Source organism: Haemorhous mexicanus, chromosome 1 (assembly GCF_027477595.1).
Source record: "Haemorhous mexicanus isolate bHaeMex1 chromosome 1, bHaeMex1.pri, whole genome shotgun sequence".
Taxonomy (NCBI): domain Eukaryota; kingdom Metazoa; phylum Chordata; class Aves; order Passeriformes; family Fringillidae; genus Haemorhous; species Haemorhous mexicanus.
This window is the reverse complement of record NC_082341.1, coordinates 38561012-38580790: the sequence shown is the minus strand read 5'-3', so window position 1 is coordinate 38580790 and position 19779 is coordinate 38561012. Positions and strand designations below refer to the sequence as shown.

Here is a 19779-nt window from a genome sequence, read left to right as displayed (position 1 = left end):
TGGAGACCAGAGCCTGAGAGTTAGTTTGAAATATCACCTGTTCAGGCCAGAGGAGCTGAAGATTCCAAAGATGTCTCTTTTTTAAAATGTATTTAGGGCCAGTATAAGAGTATTATTTTCCTGGAGCAGGGCTGTAGATCTGAAACAATACTCCATATCAGGATGCAGGATGCATTTTGCTGCTTTCATTTGAGGAATCTAATATGATCATGAGGACTACCTTGTTTAAAAAAAAAAAAAAAGAAGAAAAAGCAGGGTATAATGCCAGTGATAGAGAAAGAGCAGAGTGCTCAGTCTGCTGCTGAAACTCTCTAGCAGGGAGGTCATGCGGGATGTGAGATAGCAGCCTCTGAATTGATGCTGCAGCACTCAGGGACTGTGACTCAGAGCCATGAGACCTTGGGTAGCTCTTTTGTGGGCAAGTAAGTGCTCAACACACAAAAGATAATCTAACAAAGCCTTCTCCCTGTGACGTTAGCAAAGCTTAGCCATAAAAATTGTCTTACTTCTGGCAAGAAAGAGTCTTACTCTGCAGTGTCCGTAAAGACCCCCAGACATTTCTGGACTGATGTAGTGGAGACTTGTCTGTGACTCATCCTCATCCTTCCCATTTGTGCCTGCTCACGTACTTTTTAGCTGTAGACTCTTAAAAAGAACCTGATTTCCTCCAACATCTTACACAGCTATGCCTTCAAGAGGAGCTGGCTACAATTAATGTAGACACAGCTTAATATTCTTGCTCGTGTGAAGTAGAAGCTGTGTTGTGCCTTCAGAAGGCTATGCTATGTATGTGCCAGAAGGGATAAATAGTTTTGTATTTCCACAATGTTTCCATCTATGGGCCACATTCCTTGGAAAGAAAAATAGGAAATTACTTCTGGCATATAAAATGCAGTGTAAAAGCATCCCTTAGAAAAGATCCCAAGACATTTGAGAAGATTATAAAAATCATAAAAGATTTTAATTATCACTATGATTTTAATTATTGTTTATTATGGTTTAATTAATGGTTTAAATGATCATAATGATTATTAAAATCATCATCACAAAGCAGGTATTACAAATGGGCTCAGTTACTGTGTGTCTTTTGACGGCTGCTAAATTGGCCTAGTGGAGATGCCAGAGGGGTGAGATGCTGTACATCTACAGCAACATCAAGACCTGCTCCAAGAAACTTCATCTCTAGGCAGGTGTGAGGAGAAAAAGAGGATGCACACTCTCCTTTTTAAGCCGTGGCACTCAAAAAGACTGCCAAAGCCAGATATGTTAGCGTAATGCTTCAAAACAAAAGACCAGCTTTTCTTACAGTTATTTCGTAATTAGTTTTTTTACACAAGTGACAGCTGCTTTTATGCCAAGTCCTAGTCTCATCAGGGAAAATGGCAAAACTCCCAGGATAACTAGAATTTTTCTCTTTGTACAGAATCCATTGAAGAACATTGTATTTATCCTTTTTTTATCACCCTTTTTAATAGATTGGTGCAAAACCAATAATTTTAGGTTTAGTAAGTAATTATTTACAGGAGGGGCAGAATTTTTTGTTTAAAACACTCAATTGTTTGCTTCAAGTATGCTTGTGTGTCACTGAGTCACTAAACCACAATTAAATTCTGGGAAATGGCTTATTGTTGAGGTTCACGACGTCCCATGACGTGGTGGGACGGGTCAGAGTCTGATTTTAATTGGAGGCCTGATCTAAACTTGTATCCTCTCAAATCTGGATTGACAAACTGTGAAGGATTTTGAAATTCCACAAGGTGTCATCAGCAAAAAGAAAGACCTCTGGTTGTGGGGTTTGTACATGGAAATATCAAGCAGAGTATTTGCTCTTCCCTTATAAGATTAAAGAGATTCCGTCTTGTCTAGGAGCCCAGATGAAATCTTGGGTAGCTTGCTTGGGAGAAAATATCAGGTAAAAACACATTGTCACTCATATACTGGAGGATATTTTACCAGTTCACAGACTTGTTAGGGTTGGAAGGAACTTCTGGAGATCATCCAGTCCAACCCCCCGTCCCAAAGCAGGGTCATGTAGAGCAGGTTACAGGTGACACAGGAACGTGAGTCTTCAGAGAGGGTCACTGCATGCCTTCCCAGGGTAGCACGTTCCAGTGCTCTGCATCCCTCAGGTAAAGAAGTTTCTTCTGTAAAACTTCAGTAGGTTTTGTATTGTGTTTGCTTTGCAAATAGAATGAACATTACATCCTGAAATCAGTAATTTCCGTTCAATATAATATATTACAGGGAGAAATTATTTCAGATTACTAGGGAATTAGAAAGGACAAAATAAATGGTCTCCCCAGGCAAGTGGTCACAGTTCCTCCAGGAGCCCGAGGCAACACTCTCAGCCGTGTGGTGCTATCCGCAGAATCGCAGAATCACAGAATCTGCTGAGTTTGAAGGGACCCATCAGGATCACGTTCCTGGAGTTGTCCTGTGCAGAGCCAGGAGCTGGACTTCGACGATCCTTGTGGGTCCTTTCCAGCTCCAGATACTCTATGATTATAGGTTCGTTTGGGGGTTTTCCTGCCTTTTTATTTGGGAGAGGGGGTGTATGTGTGTTTGTGTCTTGTGGGGGTGTTTTGTGTGTTGTTGTTCGCTGGGTTTTTCTTGGTTCTTTATTGTTTGCTTTTTTTTTTTTTTTTTTTTTTAATCATGAACAATTCCTACCTTTGGAGCAGCAATTAAGTTAATTTAAAGCTATACGCAGACGTGCCCGGTTTAGTCAAGGAGGAGCGGGGTGGTGGAAAATCCCGGGAATGGCGCTCCGGGCTGCCGCCAGGGGGCGCTGCCGCGCCGCGGGCGGGCTCTGCCTGCGGGAGGGCGGGGAGGCCGCGGCTCCGGCCGGAGCCCCTTCCCTGCCTTGCCGCCCTTCCCGGCGCCCCTTCCCTGCCGCGCTGCCTGCCCTGTGCCTCCTGGCCCTCGGGGGGCGCGGGGCATGGCCCTGCCTCGCAGCCCGTCCGGAGATCCGGGCTCGGGGCGTCCCGCCCACGCCGCGTGTAGCTGAGCGGAGCCCCGGGTGTGGGAGCGCCCCGCAGGCCGAAGGGCTGAGGCGGAGCGGCGGGGCCGCGTCCCGGCTGCGTTAATTCACCGGTGCTGCTGCTCGGCCGCTCTCCAGTTCAAACCCCTGCCTAAACACAGCAGATGCGCCCGATGTTCAGACCGCTGCTAGGGGAGGATATTTATTTGAAGGGAAAGGCTCACTGTGTGAGGAAACAGGGAGAGGGGCTGTGGCGCTGAATGGATGGAGAGAAATAAAATCCACAGGTTTGTTCACAAAGGTCAGTTTCTTACCATGGAATGGTGATCGGGACAATTTAAGAGAGGTTCTACTTCCTCTCTAAAATGTCACTTCCACACTAATGTTAAAAAAGAGGTATTTTCTGTTCATAGGATCACAAAATCAGCAAGGTTTGAAGAGGCCTTTTAGGTCATCCAGTCCAAACATCAACCCAGAACTACCACCGTAACCACTAAACCACATCATCCAGCACCAGATCCAGATGCCTTTTAAACCCCTCCAGGGATGGTGATTCCACAACATCTGTAGACAACCTATTCCAATGCCTGATCACCCTAACAGTGAAAAACTTTCTGTAATTTTTATCTGAGTCCCCCCTGTCTCAGCTGAAGGCCACTTTCTCTGGTCCTCTCAGTGCAGTCACACCTCCCTACGTTCTCCTTTTGGGTAGCTGTAGAGAGGGATGAGGTTATTCCCGAGCGTCCTTCAGGCTAGACAACTCCAGCTCCCTCAGCTCTTCCCCATAGATATGTTTTCTCCACGAGCCTTGTTGCCCTTCTCTGGACATGCTGCAGCGCCTCAGTGCTCTTTTAAAGTGAAGTAAAAGTCACCCAAAACTGAACACAATATTTGAAGTGTGGCCTCACCAGTGCTGAGTACAGCGGGATGTTCCAGAGAGCGTGACTCTGTTCTCAGGCTAGTTTTCTGCAGGCAGTATTGGGGTCACTTGTAGGCCCGGGATTTCTTACTTAAAAATTCTAATGAGATCTTGTCTCTATTCTGGAGTAATGCCTTTAGGATTGTCTCTGCTTGGGTTGGATTGTTGGAGCTTAAACTAGGGAGCGAGCTGGGATCATCTAGCTGGGCACTGTGTTTTGGGCAGGGATGGCTGAACAAGGGCATTCTGCCTGTGATGCCTCCATGTGAAAAATGTGAGGGCTGGTATAAAAACTGACATGGCCGAAGGATGTTGTCATGACTGGTATCCATGACATTCTCTCCTGGCACTAAATTAGCTTGCAGGGCTTCGATCTTTGCTACCAAGCAGAAAAAGAGTAGACTTAGTATGTCTATGTGTATATGTGTTTGTGTATGGACATATGAAAGGGGTACACAATCTAAATATCAAAAACAAGACTTTAAAATGTCAGATTCAGTTCTTCACAGATGCAGATGTCTTGTTAATAAAATAGAAGATGTTGTTGTTCAAAAGTGTTAAATATTTGTAAATTAGTTTTCTACCTTATGAACAAAATTATAATTTACATCTCAGAACTTTGTAAAAGCCAGTAGACTTTTGGGTTTTGAATGACTGGGTAAGAATTGGTGTAACTGTGACAGAGAATTTCTAATTCCTTTGAATCCTCTGTTTTTACTGAATCTGAGAGTAATGGTATATGTGTATCATTAGAAACTGTAAAGTAGAAACCAGTTAGCTCCTAAGGTCACATATGAGACTTAGAGGAACTTCTGCAGAAAAAACAATGGAAAGTATTCCATGAAATGCACAAAAGCATTATTTATTTTTTTAGCATCAGTAGGCATAGTCTTTTGTACATTGCTTCCAAATCCCTCTTAACCACAGTTCACCATGTTTGGACCTGATTTACATTTGTTACCTCATGCAGCTAAGAAAAGTGCTTTGAATTTAATGTCTTATCATCAAACATTTACCATATTATTCAAGATCCAGAAGGTTCCATCTTGGTTAAATGTTAATGGTATTCGGCAGATGAGCATTTATGAACATATTACATGGGTTTTTTTTCCTTTTTTTTGGCAGGTGACATTGGTGACGGAAGAAGGACGAGAATGATTACTTATCCATAACTCCCAGCAGTATGTCAGGTAATCATATTTGATACGAACATCTGTGCAATATTTCTTGCCTTTCTGGAGTGATTATTGTTAAATATTTATTGAAAAATGCTTCTTTAACGATTTCTGAATTCATTGAAATTGAAATTGAAATTAATTGAAATTCTGCATTCATTCCCTATTAGTGCTGGGAGTGAAACTCTTACCTCCATCCAGAGCATAGAGATGTGGGACACGTAGTAATCTTCCCCATCATTTTTGAAGCTTTCATTGCCCTTGGTTTGCCTTCTGGAACCTAGTTGTGTTTTGCTCTAAATGCACATTCCAGCTTCAGCTATCCTGCTGAAGCTGTCAGCACAGGAACAGTTTCTGCTGAGTGTCCTGGCCTAAGTTGTTTCGCAACATGGACATATCCCCTGAGCTTCAACGTGAGACAGTCAAATTTACCTTACATATGTTGCCAAGTACACTACAGAGAATTATTGACTAGGTCTGCAGGTGGGCTAAAGGTCCAGAGTTGACATGACCATTAACCATTTTTAGCCTGCTTAACCATCTTATCCCTACCAGGTGCAAAGCATCTGAAGGTTCCACATAAATTAGCTGTGTCAGAACCCCCATGTATCTAATCCCAGAACAGAGTGTCTAGAAAGGCGTGCTTATTATGTGGAGACCATATAGAAGGCCAGAGAATTTCAGACTTCCAGAATTTGTTTTAGTATTCATCAATTTGCCTAAGAAAGTGTTCTACTGAAAGTGTTTGTCAATGGCTCTTTCAAGAGCCAAATGCATAAATGGGACCTTTTAAAAACCTGCAAAATACAGCATGTGCTACATAGGAATAGTCATCACTAACAAGACTGTATTCCTGGTGTTCTGTCCAAAGGACAGTTTATTTTTACTTGACTATGCAGATCAACTTTCTTTTTCCTTTTCCCTAGAAGGCTCACATACATTGGTACTGGCCAGCAAGGGGTAACAGCTGCATTCACCAACAAAGATGGTCTTCTGATTTTAGGTTCTAGATAAGAGGTAGAGCGGGGAAGAAACAGAGCATTATGTAAATACAAGCTTTCATAGTAAACCCTATTATTTGATAGTATGAAAAGGTGTGTCTTTTTATGGTTACTTTGCTGCCCATTGAAGCAGAGACAAATATAAGAAGGAAGCAGAGAGCATTGAGGCATTTTGTGGAATGAAGTCAAATACTGACCCTTGGCTGGTGTGTCAGGCTCTGACTTGGCATCACTGCCACATGAGGATCAGGAACAAGTTAGTGTCCTCAGGCTGCATTGGCAGGCCCCGGCTAGAATGGTTTTGCATTGTCCTGCAGGCATTCTGGGCATGGTGATTTCATTTGGCAAAGACCTGTTTTGGAAGAATTTAAAGCACTGGCATGTAACTTGGTCTCTTCCAACTCTCTGTTGTGCTCTCCCCTGTCTCACGCTAAACTGTGTTTATGGCATTTTACTACAGGGCTTGACATTGCTGTGGTTTTGGAGGGAGCAGTTATTAGCTTCTGCTGTGTGATGGCAAGAGATGAGGAAGGAAACGCAGTGTGCCCACTTTATCCTCACCTTCTCTGTTTGGTCTGTGGCTTCCTGTGGAGGGTGGGTTTGTGGAGATTTTCCACTAGCACTCTAATCAGTCCTGTCTCCCTGGGCTTGCCCCTGGCAGGGCAGCTCTGCTAAGCTCAGATAAACACAAAGCCTAATTGGAAGGACCTATATTTTCTGCATTTCTTTTGACAGAGCAAATATGTGCAAAGAACATTATCATCAAGCAAAAGAAAAAAAGGTTGAGATGGAGATGACTGTTTGTACAGCTGTAGATGTCCATCACTTTTGATTATGAGCAGTTCATATTTTCTGTTTCTGATTATAGGAATGACGTTCCCTACATGAGTGTAAATGTGAAGAGAAACATGGATGAAATGAAAGACTTTCAAACTGTATAAAAACTTCATAAATACCATGATCCAGAGCCAGACAAGAGTCCTTTTCTAATGAATGATAATGGAAGTTTAGATTCTGTTACTGAGTCACTGGAATATGGGAGCAGAATCTAATATGAAACCAAACCAGCTGGCTAAAATAACAGGCTGTATTACTCTGTGGTTTTGATAGATAATTTTTCCTCCCCATATGTTATGTTTCTACTGCAGTATGTATTTTCCACTTGTAGGCACTGCCTGAAAGCCTTCTGGTTCTAGTGCAATCTAGAGAAGTTTTTCTGACAGGAGGTTGTAGAATTTGACCTTCACAGTAAAACCAGTCTTTAGTACATTTACAGACTAAAAAATTTGTCCCCATCTTTCTTATAGGCCCCCTTCAGGTACTAGAAAGCCACAGTAAAATCTCCCCAGAGCTTTCCTTCTTCAAGGGTGAACAATTTCAACTTTTTCAAGCTTTCATTATAGAAGAGGTGTTTGATTCTTGTGATCATCTTGGTGGCCCTCCTCTGGATTCACAGGTCTATGTCCTTCCTGTTCTGAGGAGCCCAGAGCTGGATGCAGTGCTCCAGGTGGGGTCTCATGAGAGGGGAATAGAAGGGCAGAATCTCCTTCTTTGCTCTGGTGGCCACACTGCTTTGGATGCAGCCCATGGTGTGATTGGTTTTCTGGGCTGAAACAACAGTGTTCATCAGCTGTTTTACAGTTGACACCAACAATTGCTGCTCACAGAGTAATGTCTGAGAAAAAAAAAAAAAATCAGCATAATAAAATTAGTACTATCTTAGCAATAAGAGCAAGTTCTTTCGTGTGCATACATTTGCACAATAGAAAAAAGTTGTAAAGTATCATTTTCTCATTGAGAAACTAAAATAAATGAGCAAGCATGTAAAATAATTTTTAAAATTCTTTCGATTTTAGCACTGTTATGAAGCTTCTGGTTTAGCATCACTATTCACCGGCCATAGCTATCACTGAAGGCTCCCTTCTGTACATTTTCTCCCAAAATGCAGGACAATCCTTGAGACATATTTTCATCTTACTTTATTTTATACAGTGAGAACTGAAGAAGAAATTCGAGAAAGGATTCTAAAACCTAGGAAATAGTATTTGTAGAATACAGAAAATCTCATAATTTTTACTTTCATGGCAAATGAAGAGAGAATGTAAAGAGTGTAATAGCGGTTCCAGTAAAAGCTGCAGCAGTTCTTTCATTGATTTCAGTAAGGCTGGGGGTTTACTCTGCTTTTACTTGGGAGCTTCAAAATCAACCCAGTCATTGTGCTTCTACTCAAATATCCACACTGTTCTATTTGGTAATGACTGTAAAGTTAGATCAAGATAGGAATTATAATAAAATTGAGTGCTTACATTGGGGAATATAATTTAAATGTCATAAATGCATATTTTCAGTAAGTAGAATTTAATATGCAACGTTTCTTGAAACAGGTCCCTCATTTGGAGAAGAAAATTAATCAGCTTTCGTGCAACAAATCCATTTGAAAACCAGTGTTTCCAAGGGTGTTGCACGTAGTTTCCAAGAGCTGGGAAAAGTAATAGAATAGGAAAGGTACCACATTTTCTTCATGAGTCTTCTCACTGTGATGCTCATTACCCTGTAAACTTTGGCATTAATTCAGGCAGAGAACAGTTTATTGTTCAACATCAGCTGAGAAATTATTTCTCCCAAATTTCTATAATGATTTTGCTTGGATAATTTAATTTGACATACATCACTGTCTGACACTTCTTTGCCTGCCAGACCATGATCAAATCTGACTAACTCAAGTGTGTTATTTCTTTAAAGTAATGGACTTTTTAGGAGGACAGTAAATACTTTAATATAAGGTTTTGTTATGCCAGGATTCAGCAGCTTTGTAATGAGCTTTTGGGGATTTTCAAAAGGTTAACAAGATTTATATTGTGGGATGTTTTTGCATGAAGCTATGAATCACTCCATGATGGCTCTTATTACTTAGAAGCGTATTTCTGAATATGCAGTTAAAAATATCACACTTGCGAAGTTCTCGGTTACAGATACTCTGGGTTAATTTTTTGCTTCAAAATTTAATATTTTTAAAAGTGCTTTGTAAAAGGACTATATAAATACAAAAGCCAAGTAGTCTGGGAAACATTTTGTAATGTTTCAAATGTTATGCAATTCTTTAATATGTTGTGTTTTCTTTCCAACTTACAAATACCTGCTGTTTTTTTCCTCAAAAGATCACACCTTTTCAAAAAAAAAGGTGGGGGAGGGGAGGGGGATCTGATTAGATTTCACAAAGAACAGAGAGAACAAACTTTTCTTTGTAGTAACAGTATTTTTTTTTAGTTTTGTAGCATTTGCTAGTCATTTTAGGTGCACTTCATTATGTTAATGCTGATATGGTTTTTCTGTTTTGTTTTTAATGATCTATCAGTATATTTAGTCTCTTTCTATAGTAGTTTATTTAAGCAAGAGCTGTTTCTTTTGATAACTCATTTTTCTGAAATTTATTTTTGATGGGAGCAGACTGTTGTGTTTTTAATTTTGAGTGTAATTCTCAGACTGTGTAGTTGTGTTTCACTACTGACATCAGGTAAGAAGGACTGCAAAGTGTTGTCGGTATAAAATGTCCCTGTTCATTTTGCAGGCAAGAAGCTTTTAGAATAGTCATTTAAAAGGAGTAAAATGTCCCTTTTTTTCTAAGTCTTTTCCAATAGCCTATAAAATAAAGCACTTTGCTGTGCTTGCCACGGGAGTTGCAGCCTGCCATTTTATGATCCTCAAAAGCCTGACCACAGCTGCTGTTTAGTTCTTCTGATAAGTGCATGTCAGAGCAATGAACTTAGAGCACTTGTCCTTGGTATTGATCCTTAGATGTAGAGAGGACTTTAATTTTTTTGTGTGCCAACTGTAAAGCTGTTGGTAAACCGTAGGATCAGTCCACTCAGGCATTTTCCGGTTATTTTCACATAAAAATACCTTTTGCATTCACTAAATGCACTTCTCATTATGTTCTTTAAAAGCATCAGATTTGCTGCAGTGCTATCATAAAAAAAGACAGATGTTTAAGTAAATGTGTAAATGTTGTCATATACCAAGGCCTTTCACTATTGCTTTGTTGTGTTTCTGAAAATGGTTTAGATCTGTACCAAGCTTGAGTTTATTTGAAGTTAAAAGAATTCTCTTCTCACATCCAAGTTTGTCTTTCTTACTGAAGAAGCTTTGACTGCATTGTTTGGGCAAACTTTATTTGTTTATTTACCTTTTTTATCTATAACAAATTATGTATTTGTCAAGACTGCTAGTTTTAGTACCTTTGTTTGTTTTACCTGGCCGTTACTTTAACCTCCATCTTTCAATGGGAGGTGTTATTTCAAGATATCTCATTAAGCAGTTTTAGAACCAAAATAACTTGAACTGTTTCACCACCTTGAAAAAAGAAAAAGCTTCAATTATGCGCTCGTATCCCCAGGATTTTGTTAGCAAGCAGCAGCCAAATATACTGTCCACTCCCCAGCAGGAGGAAGTGGAAGGTCTAATGAGAGATTAGGGAAAGACCATGTGAATTGATTTGAAAGCTCATGAGGAAAGTAATATTCAGAATCAGGATTTTAGAACAAGGTGGCAGTGATCTAAACTGATTTGTAGAAGTGATTTGAGTGATTTCCTAAATGGTTTCACTGTAATTTACTTGTTTTTAAGGGTGTGTTTTATGTATTTTGAGCCATATTCTGAAAATGGTGCTATGTCTTCTCACTTTTATTTTAGTAGGTTCCCAGGCATTACGAGAATTATCTAACACAACATGAAGAGAGTAAACATCCATTAACATTCCCGTATTCACACAAACAGTAGTCTGCAAAATGAGCCCTGGAGAGGTTGATTGCTGTCTGTGGGGAATTAAATCAATGTTGTTTTAAAACAGAGGGACATGGTTCTGCACATGAAGAGACAGACACTGGCATTCCTTGCTAGAGGGGGCTGTGAATACAAAAAGTGTACACAAGAGTAGACTGGACTGTAGTTCAAAGAGAGATCTATTGGGTATTGCTGCATTTTAGAAAGCCCACAAGGGCTCAGTCAGTCCCTTGGGCTGAGGAGTAGTTGGGGACTGAGGGACTCTTGGTGCGAGCTCTGATATGTGCTTACTTTGTTCTTACTCTTCCCTGGGCGTCCACTTATGACTCCTGTTTGAGAACAGCAGCCAGGTGAGCCCTGTGGTTAGCAGCTATAGCTTCTTCTCAGAAAAATTCCCTCCTATGTGTCAGGCAGAACTGTGAAAGGGAAGAATGCATTTATAGCATCTATGTGGCTGTATTGGTTAGCACCACCATTCTAGTGCCATGGTGTCTCCTGGTATTTTACTGCTTTTCCCCATACAGCTTTGGTCATTCATTTCTTTTGGTAAGAGAAATGGCTGCTACAAGATTTTGTATCGGTCTGTACAATTCCTGTTCATTTCACAAAGGACAGGTTTTCAGAGAGCTCTTTACATACCAAAATCCTCAACCATTTGCTTTTCTGTGCTCAGAACCTGCCTCTGGTTAACTTACGTGAACTGCCAGGTTCTTCTGGGTATTCTTTTCTCTGATTAATTTTTTTCTCATGTTTAGAAATTTGAGCATAATGTCAGCCCCAGCTCTTGGTGAGATAAGTGTATGTGTAATATTGCTATAAAGTTAATGGAAATTCAGCATGTTTTTAAAAAGTGATTGCACTGATTCACAGAGGAGCTCATTAAGATATATCAAGAACCAAGATAAAGCTATTACACTCTTTATTACAAGTTTCCTAATATTGGCTTTTCTTACACATTAGAAATTGTTTACAAAGTTTATTGTTATTATCTATGTGCTCTTCTTTCCTGGTGATTTAATAGTTGTCCAAAAGATTGGAAATATTGAAATTTAATCTTGAAATCCATAATAAAAAATGTAATATTTAAATATTTTATAATATTACCACTGCTAAAGCAAGTAGCAAGACAACAACCCTGGATTAAATAACCCTGGCTGTTTACTTCTACAGGCATACATATATGCACATGTTTCTGAAATACTGAAAACCACCTAATGGTTTCAGTAGACATTGCTCATTCTACCTGCTGCAGTTCTTTCACTCTACAATTTTTTTCTTATAGGCATTTTAATTTTTATATTTTAAAATTTTAGGAAAGAAATCACATGTTCTCAAAGGTTTTATTTAGCACATTTACAGAGGCAAAATTTGCATATTTAAGAAGAGTCTGGCTAGTCTGTGTGAGCTGGGCTCCATCCTTCTGCTTATTCAATGATCATATGAGCCTAGTTTAAAAGTTGTGAAACTCAATTGTGAAGTGTTTCCCTCTTTTATAAGGAAACATAAGGGGAAAATGCTATGCTTTTTTGGGGAGAAAATGGAAGAATAGGAGAGAAAAGAGGAAGAGGAGAGAAGCAGCAAAATAAATGAGAGAAAATAAAATGCTGTGAACTGACAGCAAGATTAATGAGAAGAAAAGAAACCTTAGCCTTGGCTGGCACAGATTGTTTTGTCTTTCCCAGCACAAACACACATGAAAACTTTACATGCTTTTACTTATAGTTTGTGGGGTTTTGAATGCTGGAACAAAGTATGAATCAGGTGTTAACTTTACTGGGGACATGTCCTTTAATTGTAGCTGGGTTGCTTTTTTCTTTTTTTCTCTCAAGTCATCAAGTAAAAATCCTCTAGTTTTATTGTACTGGGTCCATACAGAGCTAGGCTGCTTCATCAACCTACTGTGCACCCCACAGTCCTAATCCTGATTACATTTGCCTTAGTTGATCTCTGAAGCCAACCCACTTCAGTGTCCTTATGTGCTTGCATACTTCAATGGCAAAACAAACAAACAAACAAACAAACAAAAAACAAACCAGTGAAGTGCATTGTCTTTGCTGCTCTTTTTTCAGTAAAACTCAAATATCCAAAAAGGCAAAACTTTCTTATGTATGTTTGCAATCAAGTAAGTTAATAACAATTCAGAGATCTCTAAGTTGGTTTCCTACTTGCCGCTGTTTTGGCCAGCTGCAAATTGAAATACTGTACAGAGAGACTTTTCAGTGGAAATTCTGCTGTAAGCTGTTTTGGAATGTAAAATAACTTTTTTGTTGTTAGAGGAAGTGTCTTTTTAACTGGGAAAACAGCAATCCTCTGACATCCCAGAACTGTTAATTTACCTTTTGTCTAAGTGACAGCCTGTTGCTGAGGGTGAAAAATAAATGTTTGCACTCCCCCAAAAAGTGTGAGCAATGTAGTCAGTCTCTGAGGAGCAGGCACTGATTGCCTGGGTGGTCACAGCAGCTTTCATCACCAGTGGATCTAGCTGTTAACTGGAGCTACTGTGGTATAAAGCAATAACAGTAATAATGGTAATGCAAATCCAGCCTTGATTGCAACAGGGCAGATCCCAAGCTAAGAAAATTAGTGTAGCTCTCAGGGCACAGCAGGGGGAATTTAGTGCAGTACCTCTAGAGTTGTTGTGAGCATGGGGAACACGCACTCTTTCCATATGGTTTTTGGTTCTATTTTGTACTCTTGAGTTTTTGTCAGGATCAAAGTTCAGGTTGGTATACAGCTCATTCCAGCAGGAAGCACTGTCTTCCTGGCTGGCTGGTTACCAGCTTCCATCTTTCTGGAGATACGACTTAATGCCTCTCTTCACTTGAGTTGTACTAAAAATGGGAGAGCTTTTTATGTATTGTTTCTTTGACCACTGTTGGCAGATATTAGTAGAAAATTGGGAAAAAAGGCCACATAACTAAGATGAAAACAAATAAATTGTTCCATATTTTTTTCTGTAGTCCTTTTTATACTGACATTCAGATAACACTGCATGTCTGAGAATAGGCCAACCTTTACAATTACCCATTAAGGAGTATTTGCTTTGGCTTGTAGTAAAAGAATTCTGAGGGATTCCCCTTTCCTTTTCTTTTAGTTAAGCTTAATGGGCACATCATCTGCTAAAACTTTTCTCCTTCTGTAAAAACAAACTTGCCTTTAAAAAAACCTTCTGATGGGAATTTGAGGAAGTCATTTGACCTGTTGACTGCTGAGATGCCAGTTATTGCTACAATGTGCATTTTGAAATTGCTTGGTGATTCCTTCATGAGGAGAGCTCTGGCCCTGCTTGTTAGTCCCTCTTAACTCTGAAACAAGGCCTGTGGTTTTAGTCATGGTTCATCCCAGTAGGCTGTACTGCTTCCTGCCTTGAATATACCTGTTTTAACAGTAGCTAGAGGGAGAGAGAGATGCTTCTTTTACAGGTAAGAAGTGGAGACAAAATTACATTATCATCCTTTATCAAAGATTTTTGGTTGACAAGACCAAGAGCAGATTCAGGAGATTTCAAGGAGATTTCAACTGTTTTATTTGAAAACAGTTGAAAAAAAAAAAAAAAGGAAAAAAAAAGAAACAAAAGGCTTTGAGAAATTCAGGCAGTATATGTTAGAGCCAATGCAGTAGAATAAATAATGTAAATAATGTAGTCTTCTAATGAAAATAATTTAACATTATAATAAGAAGAATAGTAATTTAAGACATAAACATCTGCTGTGCCTCAGTATAGGAAGAACAAGAATAGAAGACAAAATATAAAAGCCCTCAGTGGTAGTTCCTTGCAACTTAATCTTTGACTAGCAAAATTTCAGAGGCAACTAAAAGGAAAAGAGAGCATATAGCTTCTTGATGTTTGGCTAGCTTTGGTAAACTCTGCCTGGGTAAATTCCAAATGATGGAAACTGTAATAGAATTAATTTCTCCTCATAGTTTAAATGTGTCTATAATCATATTTCAAAGTCCCACAGATGCTTTGCTAACAAAGAAATTGGAAGATTTGTTTTGATTTTATTTTTTAAGTTATGAAGGATTTTGGAGTTCCTTATTAAAGGTAAAAATCTATAAGCCTCGTATGACCCCCTCTCTGAATCCTTGGGGAACAGAATTTTTACCATAGTCATGAATATATGGGTTTTAATGAAAATCAAAGGTAACACAAATCCTCATAGGCTAAAAGACAGCAAAGATGGCCTTTAATATCAAAGATATATTTGAGGAAAATATATAGAAATGTTTGCCTAATGAGATTGAACAGTCTGGATTATGAATTACTGGTCTTGAGGACTAATGTCAAGACCTGAGTAACTGAGGATATAACTGACTTTTCTAAACAAGGTCAAGAATTGTGTCGCATCACTGGCCTGCTCAAGGAGCTGACAAAGCATGAATCTATTTATGAGTGCATTATAGAAATGATATATATATTGAACATGCCTGACTGTCTCATTTTGTGAAGATGCAATATCATCCACACAGGGAGATAATTAAGGTGTGAAGGAACTCAAGGGAGAGCAGCCTTCTACTGAACCAAGTAACATTGTTCCAGGTTATACAAAGCCTAGAAGAAGGGCACAGTTCCTCTTTGTGCCACAGAAAATGAAGTGTGTAAGTTCAGATCTTATAGGGAAGTTCTCAGTTCCCAGAGGGCCTTATCAGAGAAATCCTATCTCTTCCTCTTTGCTTGAATTTATGAAGTCAAGAGAATATCAAAGTGTTCAAATTATGAAAAAAAGTTTTATATTCTATTCTTTTTATATTTTTTTAAATTGCCAAGTATATCTTGGGTTACTTTCACTATTCTATTTTAAACTGATTATCCTCCTACAAGTGATATTCTCTTGCCGTATTACCTGCATTTAGAATTAGTTTTTAATTTTACTTAGAAAATGAAGTCTGAACCAAAAGCAGATCTATAAAGCTAGAAGTAAGTAGGTAAGAGCAAATTATGTAGGTAACTTACCTGCCGTTTGCATCGAAGTCCGTGATGCCAGGTCCTTTCTCAAATTTGTGTTACCGATGTCCAGCTGAGGTACAGTCAGCAGAAGAAACAGACTTGTAGCTGCAAATGTCAGGTGAGCTTGTATTCTTAGCAGCAAAAAGGTGTTTACATCTAAAACGAAATAACATACTCAGGAAAGCTGTATGTACATACAGGAATTAAAATAAGATAACAGTATTAAAACTAACCATGATTAAGTTTTCTGAATTTGTCCTGTACTAACAATATTCCACTTAAGAGAAGTCCTGAGACAAAGGATTCAGAAACAGCAATACTGTGATAGATCTGGTAACTGAAATAAATTTTTTCTGGAAATTAATGACTTGTCATGCCCTTACTAATATGTTTCTTTACTGAGTGAAATGTATGTAAAATTGCCTCTTAGGTTGATTAGAACAGCAGAATCTTACTGTGATTAAAACCACTGTGCGTATCAGTCATCAGATGTCTGGAATTTGCTATTTTCTTTATGCAAGAAACATAGAAACAGCTATTTTGTATTTGAGTTTTATTACATATAATATAAAATAAAATAAAATCTGAAGTACAGGATATGATCTTTGATGGGTCATTTCTACCGATTTTAGTTTTGCTGCCCAGAAATAGAAATTGGACTATATTTAGTTTTACAAATTTGTCAGCTAGTGGTATCTCAGTTTCTTCTATACCAAAGAATAAGAAATGACCAGTTAGATAAAATCATGCAGCTTTGGTATTGTTCATTATCGACACTGGAGCCAAGTGTCTGTGCTCCTGTGATAAAATTAGCATCTCTGATACTCCACTGTGACCACAGGCGGAGAAAGGCAGTAGGTAGCAAAAGCGGAACTGCTAAGCATGCCCACATAAGAATGTCACACTTAGGTAACTGAGTGTCCCTCAGGTCAGCCTACGATAAGAGCAAAGTCAAACAAGGCTGAATCCTTGATGTTTTGTGTTTTAAGTATCTGAAAATTGTTCCCGACCAGCCTCGACCTACAAGACCTCAAATGATCATATGAGCAAGGCAATAAATCGGTGTTAACTTGCCCTGGGGCCCATGTTGTAGTTGTGATGTTGTGAAAGTTGCATCTAGTGTTAGCCTGTCCACATTGATCTGCCTGCTTTTTCAGGATTCTCAGACAGGAAAATTTTATATTCACTTTCACTGAAGGGGAACTATGGTGGCTGAATGGGCATGGCTGAAGGGTTCTGCATCATATCAGTGCAGTCCAGTGGAGATGCACGGGAATACCACAGCTTCAGGAGAGCTGGGGAACCACTTGCTTTCCAAAACTCCACACCTGAGCAAGATTTTGGCAAAGCCAACGATTTGTAGCCCTGCAGTATTTGCCAAACATCCAGGACGTGGCCTCCCATTGTGGGACAGACTGATTCACCTTCCTGACAGAAATCAGAAATGGAATGTAGTGGGCATAACAGAAAATAATTTCTGTAGGAAAAGACACTTCAGAATTTATGATATCCAGAGGAATGGACAGCAGCTTTTGCAATGCCGACATGCTTCAACTTGGACTGGTACAATTTTACAGCCAGGCTATACAAAAGCAAACTTTCCAATTATGTCGAGTGCCCAGGAATACCAAAAAGAAGAAAAAAAGTGTAAAGGTAACTGACATTATCATGCAGAGCACAGCAAATGCTGTATTTAGAAAAAACAAAAAGCAAAACCAGCTTATGTCTTTGTTTACTGTCAGGGGTTTGGCCATTGGTAAAAGCATTATTATGTGGGGATGTTTTCTAGCTACCAACCTTTTTTTAATTTTTTTTTTTTTTATCAGTGGTAATTGTGGTTTTAGTTTTCTATTTAATTTAATAGCTATGTGAAGAGCCCTTATAACAATGTGGTGAGTACTTACTGGGGTTTTCTGTGTGATACCTAATACAAAATAATATCTCTTATTTTAGAGCTTTTAAAAAGTATTTGTCTCTCTCCTTATGATCTTTATAAGCTGATCAAAAATCTTTTCTGAACTTGGCCTTTTTTTTATAGGATATCTTTGATACATTAAAAATGCAAAGACAAAAGAAATAATTCTTTTCTACTTTCAGGGTGTTCAGCTCTCACCTGTGACTGTGTTATTTGCCTTCTTTCTTAATAATAACCATACCCAAAGCCTCAGTAGGTGCATGTACAGAGCTCAAGTGGGACTTTTCGTTAGGAATATTCTCTGCCTCACTAGTCAGGAGAATAAACCATTTTCTCTGAGGTAGATTGTTTCATTCACATCAGCACAACATTGAAGGAATTCCTTTTAAGAATCACAGTTGCTAGGGAATTAGCACAAATGTAGCACAAGTGCTTAAGTTATTCTTATTCCTCTTTAAACTTGGATAAATAGTTCTTCATTGCTCCTCACTTAAAAAATAATTACTGTATATTGGGATTACAAGTTGTTTTCTTTTACTTAAGTCTTGCGTCACTCCAGGAAGAAAGATTACAGTGTCAGGCAGGATATCACCTCATGAAAAAGTTAAACTGGTCTAAGTACCTGATTTCTTTAGATTTAGTTGTGCTTTACCTCAGAATGCCTCTTTCCTAACAGATGTCAGGTGTTGATCGCTTTAACGTCTTACTAAGGGATGTCAGGAGGCTGCCAAACCCAGACAGTCCCATCCAGGAGCCTGTTAATTATGTTATGTCAAGCTAAATTAGCCTGTTTTCTGCTTGGTTTTATTTTTGAACAAATGAAACTTCTTACCTTGATGTTTTCATGTGAAGTTGAGGCAGGGAATGACTCAAAAAAGGTACACGTTTTAAGTATTGGCCATTACTTTCTCAAGAGATAAGCTCTGTAATTAACTGATGTCTGCTAACAGGGTCTTCCAATTATGATATATGGGGAGGCTTAACAAAGTGGGTTGTCTGGGTCACAGGGCTATAATTACTCTTAGTAATATTTGTTCAAGGACCATCTTAAAATTTGTCCAAATTCAAGAATTTTGTTTGCTCATTTGTTGGCTGACGTCTCAAGGAGTAAACGCTTTCTGACAAGACCGTGTGCTACCTATCCATGTCATGAATAGTGCAAGTAAAAGCAAGCACAAACCCTGGAGGAGTCCTGATCAGAAAAGAGCAAGCTCCATTCTCTTTTTACCAAATTTATTCAAGGTGTCAAAAATATTTTGAGGGATAACTGGAATTGTAGTGAATCTGAAGGTTTAAATATAAACGATGACATTCTTTGTTATTCAAGCAGACTAATGAGTCTGAAGTATTTCAATAAAAGGCACATCACACTGGCATTTTATGAGTCACAGACAAATTTAGTGTCATGTCATAAGCAAGGTACAGTGGGTTTTGTGAGAGGAACAGTTTTAGAGAAATAACTAAGTTGGTACATGTGGAGAATAGAGGTGTGCTGTTGTCTAAGTAAGATTTTCGTCTACTTTGTACCACAGGGTAGCTAGTTTAAATCTACCTGTCTCTGTTGCAAACCCAAGGAAATCATTTTATGTCAGAAAGATTTAGCTTTTTTTCCTTCAACTATTATAAATGTAACATAGACAGAATGATTCTTTTTTTAATGTCTTATCTTCCACTGAGACATACTCCAGGAACTGTCAAATGCTGTTGTGACCTTTCAGCACCAGAATTCCATAATCCTACCTACGTTATGATTTAGTCACAAGTAGAGTTTTCAAAATATAATAAAACCATGAAGAGTTAATTTCCTGTTCTTGTAAATGCTTGTTGTTACTTTGGATCCTGATGTTTGAGGTTTTCTTAGCTTAATCTCTAAGTTTGCATAGTCATACTTCTGAGGGACCATTTTGAGTCTTTGATCATAGTGCATAAAGTGAATGAATAAGGTAGTGCAAATACATATATTAAAGAGAGATGGTAACTCATTGTGTGGGCCCAGAGGTAGTTGTATTTGACAACTGATGGGTGTTGCAAAAGCGACATTAGTAGTTTTGCTCAAAAGCTG

At 38.8% G+C, this 19779-nt stretch overlaps 1 protein-coding gene across 9 annotated transcripts in view; it reads left to right on the top strand.

Moving 5' to 3' along the window:
* THRB (thyroid hormone receptor beta) overlaps positions 1 to 19779 on the top strand; it is a 154905-nt gene that overhangs the window by 100506 nt on the left and 34620 nt on the right. For 8 of the 9 annotated variants that reach the window (XM_059846306.1, XM_059846360.1, XM_059846344.1 and 5 more), the window contains one exon: positions 5025 to 5089. In XM_059846306.1, the coding sequence (XP_059702289.1) occupies positions 5083 to 5089 (7 nt within the window). In that variant the 5' untranslated portion in view covers positions 5025 to 5082. Of the gene's footprint in view, positions 1 to 5024; positions 5090 to 16992; positions 17456 to 19779 lie in introns of those variants that run through there. The other variant, XM_059846379.1, reaches the window with a different exon arrangement.